This window comes from Eptesicus fuscus, chromosome 16, assembly GCF_027574615.1.
Source record: "Eptesicus fuscus isolate TK198812 chromosome 16, DD_ASM_mEF_20220401, whole genome shotgun sequence".
NCBI lineage: Eukaryota > Metazoa > Chordata > Mammalia > Chiroptera > Vespertilionidae > Eptesicus > Eptesicus fuscus.
The window spans coordinates 56,171,203-56,197,636 of NC_072488.1; the positions used below are offsets into that span (position 1 = coordinate 56,171,203).

Here is a 26,434-nt window from a genome sequence, read left to right on the forward strand (position 1 = left end):
TGGGCATTGGGCCCGATAGGGCCAAGAACCAAGGCTCTGCTCAGACCCACAGTTCTGCTCAGCCAGGCCCAGCTGACTGTCGGTGCCTGGCCCCCCTCCAGCCCCCTTTTGGCTGGACCATCTGACAGACACACCCTGCTCTGGGAGAGGTGGCCGAACCACGAGAATGGGGGTCCTGCTTCCACCCCCTCGTCCATTGTGCTGCCTGAGCCCCTGAGCTGAGATCCCCGCTGTCATGGCAGGCTGGCTCCCTGGCTACCCAGGCATCCTGGGGCTTAGTGTCCCCTCTCATAGGTTCCCTTTAGCTGGTGGTTCCAGGTTGTTTGTGGAGCTACTTCCCCATCCCAACCAGCAGAGGGCTGCGCACACTCCCAGCGGTAGCTGTGGCCTCTCTGCCCCTCACTTCCATCCCAGCCCAGAGAAGGGCATTTGGCACCTTTCCCATCCCTGACTGGGAGTCACGGTGTGAGCTTGGGAGGAAAGGTTCCGGGACCAGTTTTCTTGCCTCCCGAGGACCAGCAGAGCTGCATCAAGGCTGACCGAGTGCTGGGCCGGGGTCGGCACCATGGGTTGTCTTCCACTTGAGGTAACAGGACAAGTATGGACGAGAGAAGAAGCACCATGTTGACCTCTCGCAAATGGGACAGATTTGGAGCTGAGAACACTTCCTTCCGGGAGGAAGCACTGCTTATCCGAGGTGTCCCCCTGGCCTCTGAGCCAGGGAAATGTAACAAGTTCCCAAGCTGCATCATGCAACTTTATTTCTGCACATACCTCAAGTGGAAGACAACCCATTTCTTTCTTTCTTTTTTTAAATGTAAGAAATTTTATTGGATGAGGGGATATGTGGGAGGCATAGGTGCTGGTCCAAGGTGTCACCCTGTTGGGTGTGGTGACCACCAGTGAAGCCACTGGCATGGACAAAGATGCAGCCAGGAACAGCACTGACCTGGCCTTGGGCCTCGCCCGGAAGACGTCAGCATGGCTCTGGCAGGGGTCTTCTGGACAGAGACCAAACGTGGACCAGATGAGCTCCTGGGGCACACAGTACCCGCCACTGTCCAGCCTGGTCACTGTAGATAACAAAGGCGATGGTCACCAGGGTGACAGCTCAGATTCCAGGTGATAGAGATGCTCCTACCAGGGATAGCCACCTTTTGCCATTTCTGTTGGGTCCACCTGGAATCTCTGGGCCAGGGCCTCTTCCACCCAGACCTGTGTTGGCTGCCAGCTATGTTGGTAGATTAATCTCTGCAGAAACTCCTCTTGAATCAGATGCACTGCTCACTTGAGCCCGGCCTCGGTGTGTTGGTTGGGCTGCTTTCAGTTGGGATTAAGCCGGCAACCCTGGCACAGCTTAGTGGTCAGTGCACATCGAGGCTGTCCCTCCTCCCAGGACATCCACCTCCTCCATGAAGTTCTCCTTCATCTTGTCAGAGAAGGGGCCCACCCTCCTGTGTTCTTTACTACTACTCAGCATCTGGGCCCACAGTTTGTGCTGATGCAGGTAGATGAGTCCACACTGCTCAGCTGGGTTGGCCACGGATTCCCAGGGGACGGGGAGCTCATGGCCTCTGTGAATGACCTCTGGTGATGGCCATATTGGTGTCTGAGGGTCATACTCACCAATCATGTCTACCAGGATATCACAAGAAGCCAAGTTTTTGGGCTCTGGGTTGGCACAATCTTTGCATCCTGGTATTTTAACAGGAGATATAGCAAGGGGGTGCCAGGCCCTCATCACACTGGAAAGGGCCACTGTGTCTGGATTCCGGGGACGCCATGAGGTGCTTTGGGTTACGTGGAGGGCAGATGAACCCAGAGGCAGGAGACTGCACAAGAAGTGGTGGCCCCATGCAGCAGGGGGCAATTTCTTTTAAAAAACAGTATTTCTAAATTTAAGTCATGAAACCATAAAAATCCTAGAAGAAACCATAGGCAGCAAAATCTCAGATATCTCTCATAGTAACATGTTTATGGACACATTTCCTAGGGCAAAGGAAACTAAGGAGAAAATAAAAAATGAGTCTATATAAAAATAAAAAAGCTTCTGTACAGCAAAAGAAACCATCAACAAAACTAAAAGGGAGTCCACTGTATGGGAGAACATACTTGGCAATGATACATCTGATAAAGGGTTAATATCCAAATATATAAAGAACTCAGACAACTTAACAGAAGGAAGACAAACAATTCAATTAAAAAATGGGCAAAGGACCTAAATAGACACTTCTCCAAAGTGGACATACAGATGGCCAAGAGACATATGAAAAAATGCTCAAAGTCACTGATCAGAGAGATGCAAATTAAAATGACAATGAGATATCACCTCACACCTGTCAGAATGGCTATTATCAATAAATCAACAAATGACAAGTGTTGGTGAGGTTGCTGGTGGGAATGCAGACTGGTATAGCCATTATGGAAAACAGTATGGAATTTCCTCAAAAAGTTAAATATGGAACTGCCACTTGACCCAGTGATCCCACTTCCAGGAATATATCCAATTAGAAACACCAATCAGAAAGAATATATGCCCCCCTATGTTTATAGAAGTACAATTTACAATAGCTAAGATCTGGAAACAGCCCAAGTGTCCATCAATAGATGAGTGAATAAAAAAGCTGTGACACATTTATACCATGGAATACTATGCAGCAATAAAAAAAGAATCTCTCACCCTTTAATATAGCCGGAGGGACCTGAAGAGTATCATGCTAAGGGAAATAAGTCAGGCAGAGAAAGATAAGTATCTCACGATCTCACTCATATGTGGAATCTAAATAACAAAATAAACTGATGAACGGAGTGGATCAGAGACAAGGAAGCATGGAACAGAGTGCAGAATCTAAGAGGGAAGGTGGGTGGGTGAGAGGTTATCAATCAAGGACCTTGTATGCATATATGCATGATCCATAAACACAGATGAGGCCATACATATATGAGGCAGTGAGGGCCTGGGGCCAGGGGGCGGGCTAGAGAGGGTCAATGGGGGGTAAGGGGACATATGTAATATTTTCAACAGTAAAGAATTGTGGTTTATTTTTTTAAGTATTTCTGTGCACATAATAATACATGATTGGCTGTAGAGGACCTCATTCCAGGTCATTAGGAAGACAGTAAATGCAATAGCCCAGATGTCCTTGAACTTGGTGCATCAATACATATGAGAAGTTATACTTGTGCTTTAAAAATGTGATTGTGCCCAAGTTGGTTTGGCTCAGCGGATAGAGCGTTGGCCTTTGGACTGAAGGGTCCCAGGTTCAATTCTTGCCAAGGGCACATGCCTGGGTTGTGGGCTCAATCCCCAGTAGGGGGCATGCAGGAGGCAACTGATCAATGATTCTCTCTCATCATCGATGTTCCTATCTCTCTCTCTCTCCCTTAAATAAAAAAAATATATTTTTTAAAAAAGTGATCATACCGTACCCAGTTGCTCAGTGGTTAGAGCTTTGGCCCTTGGACTGAAGGGTTGCGGGTTTGCTTCCAGTCATGGGCAAATACCTTGGTTGAAGGCTCCATCCCTGGCCTGCTCTGGGCGAATGCAGGAAGCAACCAATTGATCTCTCTCACATTGATGTTTCTCTCTCTCTCCTCCTCCCTCCACTTGATCTAAAAATCAAATGGGAAAAATATCCTCAGGTGAGGATTAATAAGAAAGAAAGAACATTAAAAAAACACACACAAAAAACCATGATTATTACTTTGGTAGGAACTGCTCTGTGTGGTACTCAGCCCCGGCCTGCCTTGTTCTGATGTCACTGTCCCTTGTTGGTGGTGCCAGCTGGGATATTTGGAGACTTAGAATGAGTGTCTCTGCATTTGAAATGACAGACGGACTTTTGACACAGCTCACTGGTGCCATTTTCTATGGATAAACAAGGGACACACTTGGAACATCTGAAGATAAATAAGGGGCAACAGGCCATGTGCTCCGAGTGCTCAGTCATTTTTCACATCTGCATTTCAGGTTTGGAGCCCAAGGCCTTTCCTTCTTTCTGGGTTGACTTTGCGCTAGCCCAGGCAGGGACCAGGTATTCCTGGTCCTTTAAACACTAGATTCTTATCATGGGTAGAGGGTAGCATTTTATCAGGAAAGACCCTAGGTCCCGCTTTTCTGGAAAGGTGCTGTAATATGTTCAGTATCTGAATCTACAAAAATCAACTCTTACAATTTCCTCCTGGTGTAGGGAATGCAGAAAGGGCCTGAGGACAAAGAATTTGGAAAAATAACTCCCATTTTCAGATTTTGTGATCCCTAGTAACCCCCTTGGGCATTTGGTGGTGTCACCGGTAAACTGAGTCTGTCTAAAGGGAGGAAAGGGCTGGCTGTACACATTCCTGATTTTGGTTGTGGTAACAATCTACTTCTTAGTCTATCCGCACTTCGGCCGTTATAGCTCACTTTCATGAACCTTGTTATTATAAATCTGACCTAGAGATGGATCTGCTTCTCTCACAATGAATAAGCGTGATTCCTGGGTGTGGCTGATGGTCAGACCCTGATCAAGGTCAGCTCTCCAGGGTAATCAATGTCCCGTATGCCTCTGGAGTAGCCTATTGATGGTTCCCCAGACAAACCACTAATTCTCTAGGCCATGCCATCATCACTGTTTCTTTTGTAATAAACAAGATAAATGAAGAAGGAATAAACAACATTTAATGTTTTTTGGTTAATACTTAAATATTAAGAAAGCTATGTTGAACCAGGTTCTCTACATTATATTTACAGTGATTTGGATTTTACCTTCCCGAGAGCAGTTGCTCAGAAGGAAGAAAAGGCAACTCGTGGAGTCTCCGAGGCTCACACCACCTTCTCAGGCGGGGGTTTTTCCTAGCAGAGCAAAGAACTGAAGTGCAGAAGCAAGCATCCCCTTCCCACCTGCTCCCATTTGTGCTTTTACTTAAAGCATTTTGAATAACAAATGCAAAAATTAGGTCTGGATATAACAAACCCAACGAACATCCCAATCCAGGATTGTTTCACTAGGAGACCTGGCAGAGAAGGTTTCGACCCCTTGTCTCAAGGACATGGTGACAGAAGGCAAAGGTCATACGTAAATCATTTATGATCTCTGAGCAAAGGCACGGTGAGTATAAATTCATCTGTAAAATGAGGGGATCTGACCAGGTGGCCTGTCATGTCCCACATGACCTAAGCTCAGACCGTCCACGCTGGGAGGACTAAGGTGGACACAGGAAGGAAGGTCTGCCTTACTGGGGCACCAACCTTCCATGTCCTTACCATACTTGTGGGATAAATTCATGCTCAATAGTGTGACATTTCTGGATGCTGTAAAACTGGCAAACAACCACCTCAAACAAGCAAGCCAAGGCTGTCCTGTGTGAGACAGACAATTTGAGAGCGAGTCTTGCAGCTACTTTCCAAGCCCTGGTCTGCATCCATGAGTTTCCCCCAGGTCAGCTGGACGAGGGCATTTCCCATCTCATGGAGGCTCAAGAAATTATGATTCAAGGGTTTGAAACCCTAATGTTACAGGCAAAGCCTCATTTTTACGGAATACAAAACACTCTGTTTCTTCCACTTCTAACAGCTCGCTAAGAGAAGCCACCACTAAATCATGGTCCTGCAGCATCTCCGGGTAGCGGGACACAGCTCGCTCAATCCTCGTTGACCGCCGGACAGGAGTGATCAGCTTCATGTCCTGCACTTCCGGCATCCCACTTATTCTGAGAGACAAGAGAGGTATTCAGAACTTTATCACTTTTTTTGAAATTCCACTTTATCCTTATTTTTTTCTTATTCTATTAATAAGACACAATAGATATTTCAGTGTAGGTTGATAGTTCTGTCTAGAGCAGCTCTCGTCCTAAGATGGCTCTTTTCTGATTGTCAGAACGAACTGGGTGGAGTCCATCTACTCTCAGATCATGAACAGAGATTGATGTGACATTAATGTTTCAGAAAATGACACTGATAACCTGACACAATCCCTTAAATTACTATGGATTCTGCCTTAAACTTACACTTGTTGTTAAAAAGCCAACGGATACTCGGAGCAGTCTGTAACCAGTACACACCCAACCGCCCTCCCTGCTTTTATGGGGCTGCTCGCTGCCCCTCCTCCGCACAGCTGCAGAGGCTGCGCCTGTTGGCACTTTGTGCTCCCCCTCCCCCCAGTCTGGGCCAGGCTGGCAGGAAAGGAAGGTAGGGTCTACAAGTGCAAGACCAGTGAGGGTGAAGAGGAAGGAGAAATCCACTTCCAAACCCTCATTACTCCAGCAGCACCTCCCTCACTGCAGGCCAGTTCTCTCAGTCCGTTCCAACCTGCCCTTCACCCTCAGCTCCTTCCCTCAATGCCTCATCTTTCTTTGAGGCAGAAGATGTGAAAACACTGACAGTACTTGGATCTGTGGAGTAGAACTGGGCCCGTGAGCACAGAGAGTGCTTACCTGGGGATGGGGGCGACCTGTAATTTGATACCAGGGTGCCTATCCTGTTCTGCCTCAGTTATTTGGGGTGTTGATGGAACCTGTTCTCTCTCTTTTGCAGAAAGACAAGACTTTCTTCCAGATTCCATGTCCCTGGCCAGCTCTTCTATGGATGGTATAGTAGTTCCGGCAACCAAAGATTCAGAGGTAATTCCTGTGTACACAAGGTCAAGAAGGAAAGCAAGATTTAGATATTTAGTACTTATCCAAAATCAATACAATGAAATCATTGTAACCTATATGATGACTTCCTATGGATTCCCGATACGAAAAAAGGGAAACTGCTCTGAAGTGGGACTTACAGCCAGTCTTGCTGCTAAGCCCTGCAGCAGTGCCCAGCTACCTCAGGCTGCTCTTGACCCCTCTTCTGCCCCACTTGAGGATGGGTAACTAAACATGGCCCCACCCTAGTCTCTTATTCACTCTCCGATAGCTCTCCTAGGGACTAATCAATGGCCTTTTACCCTATACCACACCTTGGGTTAATTTTCTTGACTCACTAGGGTTAACTTCCCTCCTTACCAAGGATGACCATATGGCTATCGCCTTGAACAGTGGGTGAAAAATATCTTGTGTTAATTAAATTTGAATGATAGCCCAACCTTAACAACCAAAATGAAAAGAAGGAAATTAGACTGAGACAGGCAAAAACTGTGACTGGAGGCTGAGACCCTAAGAAAGTTCAATAAGGGTGAACTAGTAATAAGACATGAATTCCTATCTCCTCTTTTCATCTCTTTGAAGAATACTGTCATATATTATAAACAAACATTTGAATTTTAGCATCATTCCCAGTAAGAGTGCCACTGAGCATATCTACTCTGTAACCTCATTCTCCTAAGTAATGCGTTAGTAGCTGTAATTTCACATGACTTGTTCCCCAAAGTTAAATCTACTCTTAAAGGAAAAAGATTTGTTACCTTCTAATTTCATAAAAATAATCCATTTTATCTTCTGAAGGTAGCTTGAATGGATTAGACCACCTGGTTCTCCATTCATATAACAAAGATGACAAGCAACAATAATGTGCCACTCACTGTACCTGTACAAAGTTTTTCCCAGAAGAGTCCTCTAGAGCTTCTGACCCATGACAGGAATGCTTACCTAAGTGCAGAGTCCTGCCATGGCTAATTTTGGAGGGAACGTGAATTTGGATGTAAAAGTGTTGGTGGGTTTGTTATGATTAAACATGTGACTTGAGCTGAGGCATTTCTTTTTTTTTTTTTATTGACACTATTGCAGATATCTCTAATTTCCTCCTGCTGGCATTTCTCCCTTCTGCCTTAAAAAAGCCATTTGTCTTCTCTAACCTAGGACTCTGGAGAAGCAGGACACTCATCCAGGCTGCTCAGTGCTGAGAAATTTATTTACTTGTAACAACAAAAATAAGTCAGCCAATGATACTGATTGAGAGGGTCAGGCCACAGAAACCAAGGGTGAGAGGCATTTCAGGACTTCTTTTACCCCTAGGTGACCCTCAATGACTTGTACTTGTAGGGCTAAAGGGAGTGAATTTAAATACAAAACGCAGTACCGTCTCTGGCTCTGTTTTGGTCTTGCAAAATATTAAGAACAACTTCCCGCAACTCTTGTATTGGCTGGAAGGAAGGATGAAAAGACATGAACAATATTAAAACATTCATGAAAAAATGATCTAAGAAACTTTGTGTAACATCAAGTAAACTTCTTTTTATAATAAAAATACTTTCTTTTATCTCTTGTCTAAATATAAATAACATTTAAAAAATTTCAGACATATCGTTTCATGGAAAATATAGGAATAAAGAAAATGTCGGTTAAATGGTGGTATGCTTGACTTTAATGGAGAGATGGGTTGATGGAAAATTGTCTACAATAAAATTTATCTAAAACAAATTAATTTTCTTATTGACTTATATGATCCCATTAAAGATATGTTCCCATATAAAGATTCTGGCCCAAAGATATAAAGATAGCCATACAAAAAACATGGCATACATTTTTAGAGTTGTCTTATTTAATTTTGGTTTTTATCATAAAAGTCATATACCTCATTTAAAGAAAACGTTAACAATAAGTCAAACCTAAAAAAGGAAATCACCCATAGTCTCATCACCCAATTACAACCTTTAGTTATCAGCACTTTGGACAATTTTCTCCCAGCCTTCCCCTTCTTTCATCTTTTATTCGGTAATATAACCTAAAAGCATTACAAAAAGGTAATTTTCTTTAAAATTAGCTGAGAGAGCCTTCCTTTTCCAAAGTAGGCAAGCCAAGCCTTAAGGCAGAACATCACAAATGAACTGCACATCCTCATAGGAGGCTGGTCTTCTGACCTGGACTCTGTATCAAATAAATAATAGGTATGACCTGGTAACAGAGCATAAAAGCAAAGCTATCCATACATTTTTATAAAATCTAAAATGCTTTAGGCTTAAAAAGATGGAAAGAAATGTACAGAACACATTGCAAAGAGCCTGAATTACACAAAACATTCATCAGGTGTCTTTCATGTTTTTACAGGCTTCTAGTTAAAGATGATGAATTGGAAATACATTTATTTTTAAATCCCCTTGAAACTGATAAAAAGGGATTAAAAGGAGGCAATAACCATAAAAAATAGGAAGAGAAACAGCAACAAGATTTTGGAAGCTGGAATGTAGAAGGAAGAAATGGCCAACTGGATCAACTTAAAAGAGCCGACTTTGAAGCTGGCTGTATGGCCAAGAAACCACCTGATCCAGCCTCAGGGCCTCGGGAAGGCACAGGAATGGGTGGGCAGGATCAGAAGGACTCTTGAACATCTGTCTCCCAGTCTACTTTGCACTCTGAGTTCCATACAGCCTGGTGACTGTGCCCCACTCCCAACAGAACACAGCGGGGGCCTTCTCCAGGTCCACGGGGAACATCCTACAAGACTGAAAGTGGGGTGCCTACTGAAAGGAAGGGATAAAGGAAAGTTTCCTGCTGAAGCTCAAGAATCCCACTCTCTTCTCCCCACAACACTGGTGGCCTGTTCCTGGCTCCCAGAAGGAAACTGGAAAAGTCTTCTCTAGAGAAGATGATTTGTCTAAGAGGAAGGACCCAAAACTACTGATAATGAGGGTCTTCAACCAACTGACCTAGCTAGATCACCTATGGTAAAACTCCACCCATGTGCCCAGGTCTTTCAAGAATCCTTTTCAAACCCACCTCTTATATGCCAACAGCCCAGTTTCACTAGCATCTGAGTAGAGCTTTTAATGAGCAATAGAAAACAAAACGAATGAGAGAAAGAGAGAGAGAGAGAGGAGAGGAGAAAGCACTGGAGAAGAAAGAGACAATGCAGGAAGAAGTAAACTTGACATGGTTTCTAGGAACTGAGATGTAAGGACATAAAGGGGATCTGACGGTGAAGGTGAGAGGAGCTCCCACTATAGTTCATGAGGACTGGGGTAAGGCTAACCTGCTGAGACTGGGACAGATCAGAAGAGTCTGGGAGAAAAGGCTCAAAGAAAAAGAAATAAATACAGTGTCCGACGTTTTGAAAGTATAAAGAAATTTAGACAATTAGAGAAAAGTGTGTGATTTAATTATACAATAAACACTCAGAAAACCAAACAATTTTAGGAAAAGTAGAAAGTTGTGCTTGAAAAGCAAAGTAACCATAATATATAGTACATGGCTCAATGTACTCATATATTTCTAACACATTCATAACAATGAACGGAATATGGAATAGTGACCACAATTTCCAAAACTTTAATGGAAGGAAGCATGAAGGATGACACAGGTATGCCAGAGTCATAGGAATATGTGTGTATTGGGGGTCTGTGCAGGTGTGTATGAAAGAGGTTAAATCCTATTCCTCTGTATTTGGAAGTCCACAATCATGTCTAAAACTAAAAAATCAGGTAATAGCAATATAAGCATGTTATCTGAAATTATAGAGGTAAATATAAAAATAATCAATTTGTTTTGGGAAGTTGGAAATGGGAGGCAAGGGGAGCAGAAGCCTTATTGAAAGAACCTTATCAAACTATTTTAAACAAGGGGCCAGTTCACTGTCCCTCAGACCGTTGGAGGGCCGGACTATAGTTTAAAAAAAAAACTATGAACAAATTCTTATGCACACTGCACATATCTTATTTTGAAGTAAAAAAACAAAACGGTAAAAACACCTGCATGTGGCCCGCGGGCCGTAGTTTGAGGACGCCTGGTTTAAACTATAGGCATGTACAACTCTGATTCTGAACAATCATGAAAAAGGTATGTAGAATAAATATATGATGACACAAAAAGCAACATGCAAGTGAAGAGCTATAAAACTATTTTGATATTTTTGTTAAAAATTATACAGAGATAGTAGTTTTACAATTAAAAGGAATTTCATACAATGGCTCTGAGTTATTGATTTATAGATATTGCTGTGTTGGAATTAGCATATGTGTAGGTTCTTTATGGTGAGGTATGACTTTATAAATATTGAAAATTGATGTGATTTTATAACGTGCTATGCTAATACTTTCCATTAGCGCATATTTATATGATAAGTACTACGTGAGACAAAGAAAGTGACTCTGTTAGTTTACACAGCATAAATATTTTTTAAAAAATATATTTTTATTGACTTAACAGAGAAAGGGAGAGGAGAGATAGAAACATCAATGATGAGAATCATTGATCCCTCCTGCATGCACTCAACCCAGGCATGTGCCCTGACCGGGAATAGAACCATGATCATTTGGTTTATAGGTTGACACTCAACCACTGAGCCACGCTAGCTGGGCAAGCATAAATATTTTAATAAAATGTTCATAAAGGACATACTGAACTTCGTATTCTATGTATAACTTTATGAAGTGAATTAGAAGTTACATTACATATATAATGCAATATAAACTGCCATATTGCAAACAATAGGACTCATATGAGAGAATTTTCAGGAAATCACCCACCCAAGACAGATACTCACTGTTGCCCCATTTCTAATGGCCTCTTCGTACAGTCCGATAACATCAAAGGTGCCTTTACTTGCCAAGAACTTTGCTTTGCAGATCCAGAATTTAGCAAATTTTTCAGCCTCAGGAATACTGGACAATATGGTAAATACCTCATTAGAAAGTACACCCTAGGAAAAAAAAATACCCGGAGGAAATGATTACCATCTCACTGTTACTCATGTCTCCTATTATTAACATAGCAGTTATGCAGAAATCAGTCTGATCAATTATTATTTTTAACTTTAAAAACATTTCAATTTTACCAAGGTACAGTTTACACATAATAATATATACCCATTTAAATAGTACATTTCAATGAGTTTTGACATTGATTATTAAATTTTAAGAGTTACATGAGCCCAAACAAACAGGAAAATGTTTATCATAGCTGAAGTAAGAAATATGTTCTACATTTTTATGTGGTGTAAAACCAAACCAAACCAAACCGAGTAATCAACACGCACAACAATGTGAACACTGAATAGTGACCATAATTTCCATATGACTCTAACAGAGGCGTAAAGGATGGCACAGGTGTGCCAGGGTTATAGGGGTGTGCATGTGTGTGTTTTGGGGATCTATGCAGGTATATATGAAAGAGGGTTAAGTTCCACAAAAAGGAACTTTAAAGTGGCCTCACCGGTTTGGTGCTGTCCTGGCTTGTACCCAGAGCAGGGCACAGAAATGGACCAGGAGGAACATGCGCCAGGTACCGGTGTACTCAGCCAGGCAGCACCTTCTACTCCTTGTGAGATGGGGGAAGGGTGGTGGGGAGACTCAGAGGTCAGCTCATAGTCAAGAATCACCAACACTACACGAGGAGGCATAAAACTCACCACCCAGAAGAATAGACACTGCAGCTAAACGGCTGAGGGAGGGAAGATGACTAAGTTTTAAGAGCACTGCAGTTAGTATCTTCAGGGTGGTATGAGAATATTGCCTTCATGAAACCAGAATGGGCTGCTATGGAAGAGAATCAACACAAGGGCAGAACGGTGGCTTGATGCTGCTGAAGAATAAACAGTGAGCTGAAAATCCAGGTGTGGTATTCTCCCAGAATCCAATGCAACAACAAAGAAATAGAGAGTGTATGACAAGAAAAGGTAAGAGTTCTGGAGGATATGTCTATTATGCAGGAATTTCAATATCGCCCAAGAGAACTTCTAGAAGGAAAAACAGAACAAAGCTGAACACACACTCAAAGCAGTTGTAGACGAAAATCTCCAAGAAATGACCAAGGAAACATGTATTCAGACTGAAAGGTCCTTACTTAGAAAACTATACCTAGAAAACTAACGATAAAAAGAAAACCCTAAGCACCTCTAGAGAGGGAAACCAGGATTATCTATAGAGGATTAGATTGACACAAACTTTAATAAATCAACAACCCCAGATGCAAGAAACAAAATGAAACAGTAGCTTCAAATTTTCCAGGGAAAACTATTTGAATTTAGAAATTTCCCCCAGCCAAACTATGATTTCAGCATGTAGGTGAAATAATGACATCTTCACAAGCGTAAGGACTCAGAAAGCTCACCATCCAAAAATCATGAAGTAACCAGTGAATAAACGTGAGAATTCAAGTAGAGGACTTGAAACAAAAGAAACTATAAAAAAATATGACATGTAACTTGCACACCATGTTTGAGCCTACATCTACCACTATCTTTTGTGATTTTAACTTATATGCTTTCTTTATGGAAAAAGGTAAATTAAATCAAACACAGAAATGAGGGAAAAGAAAAAAGAATTTATATAAATTGAATTATAAAATAAAATGACAGAGGTAAGTTTAAGCATATGAGTAATTACAATAAATGTGTGTGGGCAAAATGTGCTTTTTTAAAAGCAGAGAATTCCAGATTTGGTTAAAAAAATTCAACTGTATGTATTCACATAAGATATACTTCTAGAAATACAGGGCTGGAAAAAGATTTACCCTACAAAATCTAACAGAAACAAAAAGCAGGTGTGGCAAGATTACCATAAGACAGAAGGAAAATGAAAGCAAGTCCTGAGTCTTTCTGGACCTAATAAGAGAACTGGAAAACATGGCGAAGGGAGGAGACTAGACTTCGGGTGGCGAGCACGCAATGGAGTACTCAGATGTCATGTTATAAAGTTGTATACCTTAAGTTTATATAATGTTATTAACCAATGTTACCCCAATAAATCTAATTTAAAAATTAGGCAGTAAAAGTTTGACAGACATACAAGGAGAAATCATCAAAGTACCAGTGAGAGACTTTGGCATATTTCTTTTGGAAAGCAACAAATGAACTAACAAATACAAATAATTGCGCTATTAATATTTTCTAAGTTTGTTTTAATGGATACCCATGTAGAATTTTCCATTCAACAGAGAATATATTTTCTTTTCAAACACTTTTGCAACACTTACCAAGACTGATCAGACTAAGGCCAGAAAGAAAATGTCAACAAATTCTATGCAGTATATTAAAAATTAAAATAGCCAAGAAAAAAAATTAACACATCTGGAAGTTAAAGGAGACTTTTGAAGATAACTCTGAAGTCAAAGACCTGTTAAAAATGGAAGCCTCAAACCTTGTAGAAATGAGCAAAAAGAACACAACGTTACTACGCTATGGTGTCTTAGCTCCAAATCCTTCATTTCTTCTTGGCTTTGTGACCCTGGGGCTAGAATTCTGTAAACCACCTGCGGACAATAGCTCCCTACTGGGCTCTGCCAGTGTGGGGCGATGAGGGAAACTGCAGGGCGGGAGAGGAGAGGGGACCTCTTCTTCTTCACACAACAATGGTCTTTTACCCTGGCAGCAGCAACTGTTCTACCTCCCCCTTTTTCCTGGTATTCACAAACCCTGCCCACACCAATGGGGAAGCAGCCTTTTCTCAAGGTCTGACCCAGCCTTGCAGGGCCTTGTCCAGCTCGGTGGCACCAACCTCTGCTGGGCAGTATGCCTCTTTAGAGCTAGAGTCCCAGTCTCACCCGGGTTTGTCTCTCCTAGCTTTTAGGTCTGTACCCCCAACATGATATTCTCCTGGACCTAGAGTTATGGCTGCAACACCAATATCTCCCTGATGATCCCTTCACCATTTTTTGCACACATGCTCACAAAGTGCTGTCATGTCCAACAGCCAGCACCAGCACCTCTTAGTATGTGTCCGAGTCACAAGTGCCTGGGACTTTTTGTCCCCCAGGGGCAGCCATTAATCAGTGCAGTGCCCCTGATCAGGACCGACTCTGAGATGCATGGCTCGCACTGTCCCTAGAGCTTCCTGTGGGACTGTGCCAGTCACCCTCCGTGGACTTTGCTTGGCCTCCTTCCCTTTCTGGCCCTACCTCCCACTCCCTTTTGTTTTCCTGGGAGCCTCTTCCTAATAAATTACTTTCACACAAATTCTCCTTAGTGATTGCTTCTAGGGAACTCACATAAGACTCTGTGAAACCAATCCTAACACCACATTCTATCTATTACAATACCTGGTGTGGTTTCTGTGTTTCTGACTCGATTCTGACTGATAAAGGACATTACCTATAAAACCTGAAGGCCATGACCAAAGCTAAATTCAGAGACAAATGTAGCATTAAATGGTCCAAACTTTCAATGAAAAGACTAGAAAAAGAACAATAAACGTAAAAATAGATGTAGACATTGATATAAGAGAAAAATAATCAATACAACTCAAAAGACGGCCTTTTAAAAAGATTAATAGAGAACTCTTTAACAAGTTTGATTTAAATAAAAGGCACGAAAATAGTGAAACTGGCCCAAGAAATACAAGCCCTAAGCAGACTAACAACCACAGACAAAACTGAAAAGATACACACAAAACTATCCCCCACAGCGAGTAATGAAATTTCTGTTTAGACAGAGGTTACCTCCCCAACACTTTATTTAAGAAAAATGTCTCTGGGTCAAAGCTTTGGAGATTACCCTCCTCACTCACCCCTTCGATGAGCTGCAGACACTCGGTCAGAGTGCTGTTAATTTTATTGGACAGTTCAAGCTGTGCTTTCCTTTCTTCCTCTTCTTTTTCCATGCTCTTCCAGAACGAAACATTCATTTCCTCTATTATTTTTCTTTTTGTTTTAAGTTCCATTGGAGGCCGCTTATACATTTTCCCCTTAGATTTCTGCCATTCTTCTAGCTGTTTCCTGTTATGCAATTAGAGGGGAGGAATGGTTTTAGGTTTTGGGGTACATGGTCAAGCTTCAAAGTATATGCTATGCATGGATTTGAGTACCATCACTGAACACCTTCAAGTACAAAGTCAGGAAACTGGAATTAAAAGCAACTTGCAAATGGGCAATGGCAGCAGTGGTTACCCCTCCTCAGAAGGCAGCGGCATTACTAGGATTAGCGGTGGCTAATATCTCAGTCTTCAAATCCCTTGACATCAAGATTATACACCATTTTTCTCTGAAAACTTTCATTTTACTTGTGTGCCAACTCTGGCACTTGACTTTAATCTCAGAGCTCACTAACTCAGCACTCCATTTCTCTTACCACAAGCTTGATATTTGCCTCTGACCAGACTCAACATACTGCACTATGCTTTCAACAGGGTGTTGCCACTCAAAGTGACCCACCCTGCCCAGTTCCTTAGCCTGCTCCTGACCACACATGACTCCCTTTACTCTAAAAAATACCTTTAATTTCAGGATTCTTTTTCAAAAGATGATGACAAGTCCAATTCCTCGCTCTCCCCCACTTTTCACAATCTCCACTCCTACTTCTGAGTAGCCGATAGACTGCTGCTGGGGGAGGAACCAAGACATGTGGGCCTGTGTGTGGATGTAGACTTGCTAGCTTCTTTAAATTGTAACTAGTTCATAACTCACAAATGTACATTTCAGCCCAGATCTCTCCCTACAGCCCCAACCTTTGTAAAACCCACAGCCTGGTTTGATACCTTGTATTTGATGTCTGGCAGGCATTTCAAATTTAATATTGTAGGAAAAAATGCTTCATTTTCATCTCTAGATCTGTCCCTGCATCTGTAACAGTGTCCCTATCCACCCAGTTATGAGGGCCGAAAACTAGGAGCTGTCTGTGAGCAGTACTTTCTTTTCCCACATCCTCACACCATCATATGGACAGTACTGCTCCCACCTCCACCATCCTAGACCACTTCACTGCCACTTTCCGCTTGAAATGCTGCAGCTGCCTCCTAACTCATCTCCTTTCTTGATTGCATTTTAACCCTTAACAAATCTATCCTGTGAATAAGTATCTAGAGTGATCTTTAAAATGTAAGTCAGACTGAGTCATCACCAGGAATAAAATTCAAAACGTTTCCTATGGCGAATGGCAGTGTAACTGGAGTTCTGCCAGCCTCTCCAAGATTATGGTGCACCACTCCCCCTCCCATCCCTACCCTCTAGAACAGTGGGGCACACGCCCCACGGGGGAGGGGAGCAATTTGACTTTTTAAGGCAGGAAAATTCGAGAGTGAGTTAACAGTGAATTTTTTGCATTTCTTATGGTTCCAGGGGCCTCATATACAGTATATAAATATATATTGTGACATATTTATGCATTTCTCTGTTATATGTTTTGAAACTTTATTTGCTATTTTTCATATCACTTCACATTATTTTTTAAAACAATTTCTTAGTGATTTCTTCCTCAGTACTTCGACTTCCTTTCATTCTTTTATTTTTCTCTTTCATGGATGCCATGTTCTGTGGAAACTTGTTTAGACCTAGTTAATGGCCTTTTAGGCTTTCTCCATGTGAATAGGAGTTGACTTTTATTTTCTTTCAGAAAAAGGAAAAAAGGAATCGATTTATTTACACTTTGTACAGTAGTTTCAAATAAACTTGTAGAAAAGATGGTATCTGGCTGCCCCATGTTGCCTTGAATCCCTTATAATTCTTTTTTTTTAAACATTTTATTTTCCTTATCCCCCCATTATCCCCTGTATCCCCCCCATGCATGCCCTCACCCCCCTGTTATCTGTGTCCATTGGTTAGGCTTATATGCATGCATACAAGTCCTTTGGTTGATTTCTCCCCCTACCCCCACCCTCCCCTACCATTCCTCTGAGGTTTGACGGTCTGACCGATGTTTCTCTGTCTCTGGCTCTGTTTTTGTTCATCAGTTTATGTCGTTCTTTATATTCCATAAATGAGTGAGATCATGTGATATTTATCTTTCTCTGACTGGCTTATTTCACTTAGCATAATGCTCTCCAATTCCATCCATGCTGTTGCAAATGTGAACTTCTTTTTTACTGCAGCGTATTATTCCATTGTGTAGATGTACCATAGTTTTCTAATCCACTAGGCGTTCACTTTTTGAATAATAAGAATTATATGTCACAGTGAGGGGCACCAGGTTTTAGAGATGCTTACGTGAGGCATGGCCAAAAAAAGGTTGGGAACCACTGCTCTAGAAGCTCTGGTGTCCTTTTAGTCTTTTGACCCAAACTCATCCCTGCCTCGGGGGTCTGGCATAATCAGCCTTCAGTCCTTCCTAACTAGGAAATTATCCTGTCTTATTTAAACAACTAGAGGCCCGGTGCATGAAATTTGTGCACTTGGGGGGTTCCCTCAGCCCAGCCTGCGCCCTCTCACAGTCTGGGAGCCCTCAGGGGATGTCCGACTGTCGGACATCCTTAGCACTGCTGCAGAGGTGGGAGAGGCTCCTGCCACCACCGCTGCACTCGCTAGCTATGAGCCCGGCTCAGGGCTTCTGGCTGAGCAGTGCTCCCCCTGTCGGAGCACACCGACCACCAGGGGTCAGCTCCTGGGTTGACTGTCTGTCCCTTGGTGGTCAGTGCATGTCATAGCAACTGGTCATTCTGCCATTCAGTCGAACTGCATATTAGCCTCTTATTATATAGGATGTGTTCACTTCCTGTCTTTTCCACTAGAATGCAAGCTGTAGGAAGGCAAAAATCCTGACTGTGCTGGCACAGTACCTAAAATACACAAGTGTTCAATAACATGCAGTAAAATTTACCTTTTTAGGAGTTCAGTTCTGTGTTTTAACAAATGTAGTCATGTAACCATAACTCTGACTACTCCTCTCTGTCTTACTGACTTTCCAAAACTTTGCCCATTCCTTCTTCCTCGATAGCTTTTCTGGACTTAACCCCTGGTCTGCTTGACAAAGGACTAGCATCTCCCCACCTCCTCCCGGCCCTCTTCCCTTGCTGCTCAACCTGAAGGGACTTCTTGAGCGAGTCATCTATACTTGCAACCACAACTCTTTACTCAACCATCCTGCTTCAAGCACACAGAAAGTTAGAGAATATTTACTATATTTGCTTCCAATATTCTTTTTTTTCAGAGTTGAAGCTAAGAGGAACCCAGGAGCCATTATTTATGGCCTATTTTCTGACCAAGTACTCCTGGTGGTCAATTTGCCTAATCATCTTAAACTGCAATTTTGGAATTAAAGCAACATACCTTCGATCCTCTGCTGTGATCTTCTTCTTAACATCCGGGTGAGTCTGGGTCCCCTTTGGGACTCTTCTTCCATTTACGGCTGTGCCACCAGCTTGAGTTTTGGGAGCTGTCTTGTTTAGAAAGGGGTTTTGGGGAAGAGCCCTTTTCAACTTGGAGTCCAGGGTCCGTGCTTTGTGTTGGCAGCTGCTGCTGTGTTTATGCCCCTTGGCTGTACTTACTCTTACGCTTGGGGTGTTGGGAATGACTGACGTGAAGCTGCCAACAGCCAGGGCAGGCCTTTGGCTCACAGCCTTGGATTTCTGCTGCACACATGACGTCTGAGGTCTAGAACTAGGTTGAGTGGGTTTCTTGTCTTGCTTAAGGCGGTCAGGTCCACCTTGAAGTAGACTGGGGCATGTCCTGGGTCTGGTATGTTCTGCTTTTTGTTCAGTAGCAGCGTGTGACTGTAACTTAGCTGCACCTGGTCTTTCATATTTACCCCTATTAATATTTATATCCTTCAGGTCCTTGACCCCTGGTTTATTCGATGCTTGAGTCCTACTAAGGGTCTGAACAGAGTGAGAGGGAACTGTCTTTGGGGGTTTTCCTCCTAGTTTCACAAGAGCTGCTCCCCTAGGGAGCTGCTGTGACTTTCCTGGTGGAATCCTGGTTTGTGTTTCTCCAACAAATTGTTTATTAGCTCTGTCTTTCAGAACAGCACGATTCAATGAACTTTTACCCAAGGCTTGTTTAGGGGTCAAAATGCTCTTGGTTTGATTATAAGAGCTAGTCTTTGGCTCACTTTTGGTCCATAACTGAGGATGTGGTGTCTTCTCAGAGTCCAGTACAGTTTGGGACAAGTTCTCTTTGTTCACCTCTTTTAGAAAGTTGTGTGAGGACTCACTCTCACCACGGACATTGTCCACAGAGTTTGCATGTGCAGTATTTCCTTGATCTGCCACCTGCTGCTTTGCAGCTTTCAGTTCCTGTATATTAAGGGACCCTACAGTTTTCCTCGACAGCTCTCCAGAGGATGCTCCAGCTTTGTGCTGTTGCTGACAGTTGCTGGAAGGCTTACAGTTTGGGAGAGAAGAAACACATCCTGAAGTCAGCCTTTTGCCCAGAAGTTTTGGAGGCTCCAACTTTGGCTTCTGGGACCCTGGGATAATGGCAGCTCTGGGCTGATGTTTAAGGCTGATGGGTCTTGTAGCTTTGACAGGCAAAGCAACATGGTTGGCAACATCCTTTTTGGGTCTAATAGTCTAAAAAGACAAAGAAAAATATAAAAAAAGAAAATTTATGAGAGAATAACTAACTTTAAAAAAAATTAGTTACTTTATTTAGAATTTCACCAAGGAAGTTGAAACCTTAGAAAATAAAGGTTCACTAATAGAGGATTTTAATAATGAGTTCCTATAAAAATATATCAGAATCTTTTAGCTTGATAGAATTAAGGAGAGATGCAGTGAACATACAAAACTTGCTGTTTAAAAAACTATGCCTCAACCAAACAAGTACTTGCTGAATGCATGCCCATTAGGTCCCAGTGAAGTGTTCCTCTGAGGGACCCTGGAAAGATATACACACAGTATACTTAGGTTAGAATACCACTCAAGTTCTTCCTAGTCATTTGTACAGCTACACTAATATTTTAAAGACAACACTGCCTTTGTAAAGGCCACAGTGTCACTCAAGAACCTTTGTCTCATCACTTGCAAGGACATATAGTAGATGCTGGGAGGCCTGAGAAACTTTTTAACAGCTCTCCATAAGCATCTAACATCACAGAAGTTAGTCATATTTGTGAATTCAGGATGGGTTTTAAGGTTAGATTCTATGTTATTAATAAGTAAATGTTTCAGTCATGTGACTTAATTTTAGATAAGAAAGGTGGGACTAGAGTACAGAGAACTTTGAAAAATAGGGAGGGGAGTTAGAATTGATATGGTAAAGAAGAGGCACATCAGTACTTAGCAATTACACAGGAAGGTTAATTTGGCAGACATTTGTAAAGCATAGGTTTCCAGGGGAAAATATGCTAAAGCTATACTCTTTATGTTTCATTCAATAATATTGTCAAGAGTTCCTATGTAAACTTTGTGAGTATGTAAAGAAGTCTGAAACCAGAGCCACTTGGAACTAAGGGCGAGGCAATGTCCACTCAGAGCATTGTATGGGTATGTGTGGTGTTGCTGGGGTGGGGGCAGAAATAGATGGTACACCCACATGGCTATAGCCGGGTTACTCCTTGAGCCGCAACATTCATATCCACCTCTGATCTCTCCATTATCACTTACTGCTGAGGCATGGAGGTTGGTATCAAAGTGTGCTGTTCTTTTTTGTACATTAAAAAAAACTTATTTGCTCTTTTTTGTACATTAAAAAAAACCTGAGATATAATTTGCATCCCCTTAAAATTTAAAGTGTACAATTCAGTGGGTTTTAGGTACAACCATCGCCACAAGTTCCAGAACATTTTCAACACTCCAGAAAGAAATCCGTATTTGTTAGAAGTTACTCCCTATTTCCCTCTCCCCTCAGACCCTGGCAACCACCAACCTACTTTGTTTCATAGAGTTGCCTATCCTGGACATTTCATATGAATGGAATCACACAGTATGATGTGATGTGGCCTTTTGTGTCTGGCTTCTTTCACTTAGCATTATGTTTTCGAGATTCACCCATGTTGCAGCATGTATCAGTACTTTATTTTTTAATTAATAAACTTTAATTTTTAGAGCAGTTTTAGGTTCAAATCCAAATTGAGTGAAAAGTACAGAGAGTACTACAGACTCCTTATACTAACACATGTACTACATAACTTTTTATGGCTTTGTTCTGTTAAACCCAAAGTATGTTAGGTCCTTTTCCATTATATCCACAACCTAGCTGAATGGAACTGATTAGGGAGCATATTCTTGTTAAACAGCATTCCAAAGTAGTTGAGACCAATAGCTCTCAGCTCTGTCATTTAATAGCTGTCCTCTGACTCAGTTCCCTTATCTGTAAAATGGGGCTAGTAACAGTACCTATCTTATAAGGCTACAAGGACCTGCAAGTGAGACACATAATAGGTGTTCAAAAATGTTTGCTATGAAGAGACCAAAGTGCACTTAAAAGATTTTTTTTGTTAATAAAATTGAATTACAACATTTTGTACTTTTCAAAAAACAATTCTGTCCTGTCCCTTATACACTGTTACCATATTTATGAGAAATATTTGTGCAAAACATTTTCTTTAGGTTGCTAACATCTTTATTATTTTTAGTACTAATCACCCAAAATGAATATTTTTTAAAAGGCTAATTTTTTAATGAAGGGATGAGGACACATATGTAATACCTTAATCAATAAAGAAATTAAAAAAAAAATAAAAGACTAATTTCTACTTACAGATTTAGAAGATGGAGGATTTGGGCAATTATTCTTGGCTTTTAGATAAGGCCTATAAAAGAAAAAATAAGATTAATTTTTAGTACAGAAAGATCAACAAGGCTTGGAAAGTAGAGGGATTAAAAATGAAATTTTAAATCATTAAAATGTCTGTATATGGTAAAAGAATTAAAAATTATATTCAATGAAGTCTCCTTAATCTCATTATTCTAATCCTCAGGAAACAAAACTGCTCTTATTCACTACCTGTGATCCCTTCAGAGATGTCCTACACATACACATAATATTCCAGCAATTTTAATGCACTGTGCCAGGCACTGGAGATATAATGCCTAACAAGTTTAAAAAACTTGTTTTAAGTATCTCCAAATAGTGAGTTACCAGGGGAAAAAGTGATACAACTAAAGAAAGAAACAGGCACATATAAAATCTAGCTAGTGAGGCAAAAAATGCAAAAAAAGGATAGGAAAGTAGAGGAGAATTTAGAAGGATTTAATCTCCATGGATCAAAAGCAATTGCCAAGCTAACAGGGACTTCAATCATGACTTGATCGTGAATATAAGCCCTGGGAGGGCCGGACTGCTGTTTTGTTAAGCAGCATGTCTTCAGAACCAAGAGAGATACATTACACAGTTATTAAATAAGTATCTATTGAATAAATGCAGTAGGTTTACTTAAAAAAAGAAATAAAGTTGAATAAAAACCCAAAGTAAAAATAAAATAAAATGTGAAAGCTAAATTTATAAAAATTTGTTTTGTGAAAAAAAAAAAAAAAGGTTTAGCAACCCAAGCGAGCAGAAAATTGATCAATGCTCAGAAGAGGGATAAATAACATCGCTAAGATGTTGACAAAAGATAAAAGTGAATCGGTCACATCATGTCCACCTCAAGAGTAAGTGCTGCCAGCTGATGTGGCTCAGTGGTTGAGCATCAACTTATGAACCAAGAGGTCATGGTTCGATTCCCAGTCAGGGCACATGCCCAGATTGTGGGCTTGATCCCCAGTGTAGTGTGCAGGAGGCAGCCCATCAATGATCCTCTCTCATCATTGATGTTTCTATATCTCTCCCTCTCCTTCCTCTCTGAAATCAATAAAAATATATTTAAAAAAAGAGTAAGTGCTAAGGCAGCAATTTTCAATCTGTGTGCCACAGCCAACACAACAGCTGTCTGGTGTGAATGAATCAAAATTACATTTTTTTGGATCAGATCAGCAAAAATATATTTTTCTTGGTGCAGCAGAATTTTGGTAATTAGTCTATGTATGCCATGAGATGAAAAAGATTCAAGTCGCCGAGCTAAGAGAATGACCAAAGAGCAGGATGTTCATGTGCAGCTATGGAGGCCTGATCATTCAGCTCTTGACCAAACACTGCCTTCACAAGAATTACGTTCCCAGGAAAAAAGCCGGGATAGAGGAAGCTTCCAGCAAGGTAGGTGATATTGTACATCCTCCCCTCCTTCCTTTGGAGACTGTCACAGTAACAATGCCTAAGTCTTTGCCAATGTACCAGGATACTGCCCAGAGGTTTTTGTCATGCTGGAACTGAAACGCCCTCTTTGAGTTACCACAGGATGCCAATGTAGTCAGAGCAGAGCACAAGCAAAAGGGCTTTCCATTGCCGTTAGCAACCAGGGCAACGAGAGTCCCCTAACTGTGGGAGACAAACTCACTTGCTGTTCTGGCACTTTAGTCTTCCCTTGGCTGCTAGGTACTCCTGGAGCTTTCTCTGCCGCTCTTCTGCAAAACAGGCAAGCAAAGAACAGAACTTCAGCGCGGGGTCTTAACCAGTTCATTTGTATTCCTTTTCTTTATTTGGTTGTTAATCCTCACCCAAGGATATTTTTTCCATTGCTTTTCAGAGCGAAGGGAGGGAGGGAGGGGAAGAGACAGAGGAGAGAAGAGGTTTAGAAAGGAAGTGAGAAATATCCATGTGAGAGAGAAACATCAAATGGTTGCCTCCTACACACCCCCAACCAGGAATCAAACCTGCAACTCAGGTACATGACCTTGACTGGGAATTGAACCCGAGACCTAAGGTGTTCTGGCAGATGCTCTAAGCACTGAGCCCACCGGACACAGACCACGCCTCCAAGTGAATATCAACATTAACCGTATCATTTATATGTCAGGCCCTACAGTCTGAAATTTAAAGAGGGTAAATGATATGCCCAAAGTTACCCAGCTAATAGGTGGCAAAGCCAGGATCCAACCCCAGAGCGCTTGCTCACAGGCACCGTTCTAGGCTACAACATATACCTTGCATGAGGAAATTCTGTTACTGGCCCACCTGAGCTGGTGATCCAGGCCTGGTCTTATTATATTTTCCCCAACAGGGATGATGATCTTTGCCTACAAACCCTTCTTGGTTTCCTTTGGGACTAAGGACAAAATAGGCCAGGTTAGGAGGTTCATGGCAAACATGCCTATGGTGATTTTCTAAGCAAGACATCTATGAGGGGTAAAACTCAGTATTTCTGTTTTTAAATTTCAATGTAGTAGTGGAGATAAAATAAACAACAATAATTACAACACAAGGCAAAATCTAGGTGCCATGAGAGAGGGTTAAAAGAAAGAATTAAGGGAGTTCTGAGGCAGGGACTGAGGGAAACAGGTGGTTGGAAAAGGCTAATATTCAATAATGGCAAACAAAACAAAACAAAACAAAACAAAACAAAACAAAACAAAACATTACAGGGTGCAAATCTGCTCTCCGCCTCCCTTAACCCGAGCTGCTCGCGTGGCCCTCTGGGTTAAGGGAGGCGGAGAGCAGATTTGCACCCTGTAATGTTTTGTTTTGTTTTGTCAGGCCCCACAGCCCCTGCTCTGCACTGCACTGGGCGCCGGACCGCGCAGGCAGTGCAGAGCAGGGGCTGTGGGGCCTGACAGGCCGGCGGGGCCCCCAGTTCTGAGACGTCCAGCACGTTAAAAACCTGCCGCAGCTGAGCCATAACATGGGGACAGAGGCGCCCAACTTCAGGCGTTGGGTCGTTTAGTGAAGCGCCCGGGAGGCGTCAGGTCAGCAGATGACATCGCCGACACCGTCCAAACGCCGGCCCACCCAGGAGGTGGGGTTCGGGACCCAGGCCCTCGAGGCGCTGTGGCCGCACGCAGTGCAGGCTCGGGCCGGCGGGGGCCACTCCGGGCCGGGGGTGGGAGGTAGGGGGCGCCAGGCTCCTCTGGGACGCGCAAACCCCGCCAACCAGCCAGGGGTCGGTGACGCCCCCGCATCGCTGCTGCAGAACCTGCTGGGGTAGTGCCTGCGGGGTCTCGGGACTCCCTGCGCGCGGACGTCTCCCAGGTGTCCCAAAAGCCGGGTGGGGACAACGAGGCAGGCAAGGGGGCCAGCAGCCTCCGCGGTACCGCCCGCCCGCCGCGCCCGCAGGCCGGACCACTCACCCGCAGCGGCGGAGACACCAGATCGCACCATAATGGTCCCTCCGCGACAGTTGCTCTTCAAGGGCCGCGCCCGCAGTTGAGGACCGGCTCGGCGCCTGCGCCCGCTCTCATTGGTTCCCCAGTGTTTGAAACCCGCCAGTAGGAAGCGGGAGAGGGCGGGACGAGGCGGGTAGCTCAGAGCTTTTTGATTGGAGGAGCGGGTGCCGTTTTGATGATAGAGCTTCCGGCCTCTGCCGGGCAGGCGAACTTCCGTAAACTTCCCTCCTCCTGTCAGAACCGGAAGGAGAATAGGATAAACACCAAAATAGATGCAGAAAAAGCATTTGACAAAATTCAATAGCTATTCATGATAAAAACTCCTAACAAAATGAGTATAGAAGGAATGTCCCTCAATATAATAAGCTCATAAATGACAAGCCCACAGCTAACATCTAAACAATGAGGGAAAGTTTAAAGCTTTTCTCCTAAGATCAGGAATAAGACAAAGATGCCTGCTCTCATCACTTTTATTCAACATAGTAATGGAAGTCCTCCAGAGCATTTAGGCATAAGTAAAAGGAAACCAAATAGTAAAGGGAAAAGTAAAATTGTGTCTATTTGCAAATGACATGATTTATATAGGAAACTAAAGACACCAAAAAACAAACAAACAAAAAACACAAACCCACAAAAAAACAAAACCCCAAAAAACTATTAGTTTCAGTAAATTCGCAGGATATAAAAACCAATATATGAAAATCAGTTGCATTTCTATAAACCATCAGAAAGAGAAATTAAGAAAACAATTCCATTTACAGTTGCATAAAAAAAGAATAAAATACTTTGGAATGAATTTAACCAAGAAAGTG

The 26,434-nt window shown here is 42.4% G+C and overlaps 1 protein-coding gene and 1 pseudogene across 1 annotated transcript; both read right to left on the reverse strand.

Moving 5' to 3' along the window:
* Window positions 1-811: 811 nt before the first annotated feature.
* LOC129151933 (MYG1 exonuclease-like) lies at window positions 812-1,784 on the reverse strand (annotated as a pseudogene).
* Window positions 1,785-4,638: 2,854 nt separating this feature from the next.
* On the reverse strand, window positions 4,639-25,661 carry CKAP2L (cytoskeleton associated protein 2 like). The gene is made up of 9 exons (XM_008160250.3): window positions 25,587-25,661; window positions 23,861-23,927; window positions 22,186-22,237; window positions 18,814-20,054; window positions 15,345-15,552; window positions 11,387-11,542; window positions 7,988-8,051; window positions 6,415-6,607; window positions 4,639-5,691 (listed from the first exon to the last, which is right to left on the reverse strand). Exons 1-9 carry the CDS (start codon window positions 25,615-25,617, stop codon window positions 5,466-5,468), a joined length of 2,238 nt encoding a protein of 745 aa, XP_008158472.2. The 5' UTR covers window positions 25,618-25,661; the 3' UTR covers window positions 4,639-5,465.
* Between the last annotated feature and the right edge of the window lie 773 nt (window positions 25,662-26,434).

Coding starts and splice junctions, on each gene's coding strand:
- CKAP2L (XM_008160250.3), bottom strand. CDS start 25,617: ATGGTGCGATCTGGTGTCTCCGCCGCTGCGG. Junction 22,238..23,860: donor CTAAAGTGCCAGAACAGCAA/GTGAGTTTGTCT, acceptor TTTCTTTTATAG/GCCTTATCTAAAAGCCAAGA. Junction 20,055..22,185: donor ATCCTCCATCTTCTAAATCT/GTAAGTAGAAAT, acceptor TTGTCTTTTTAG/ACTATTAGACCCAAAAAGGA.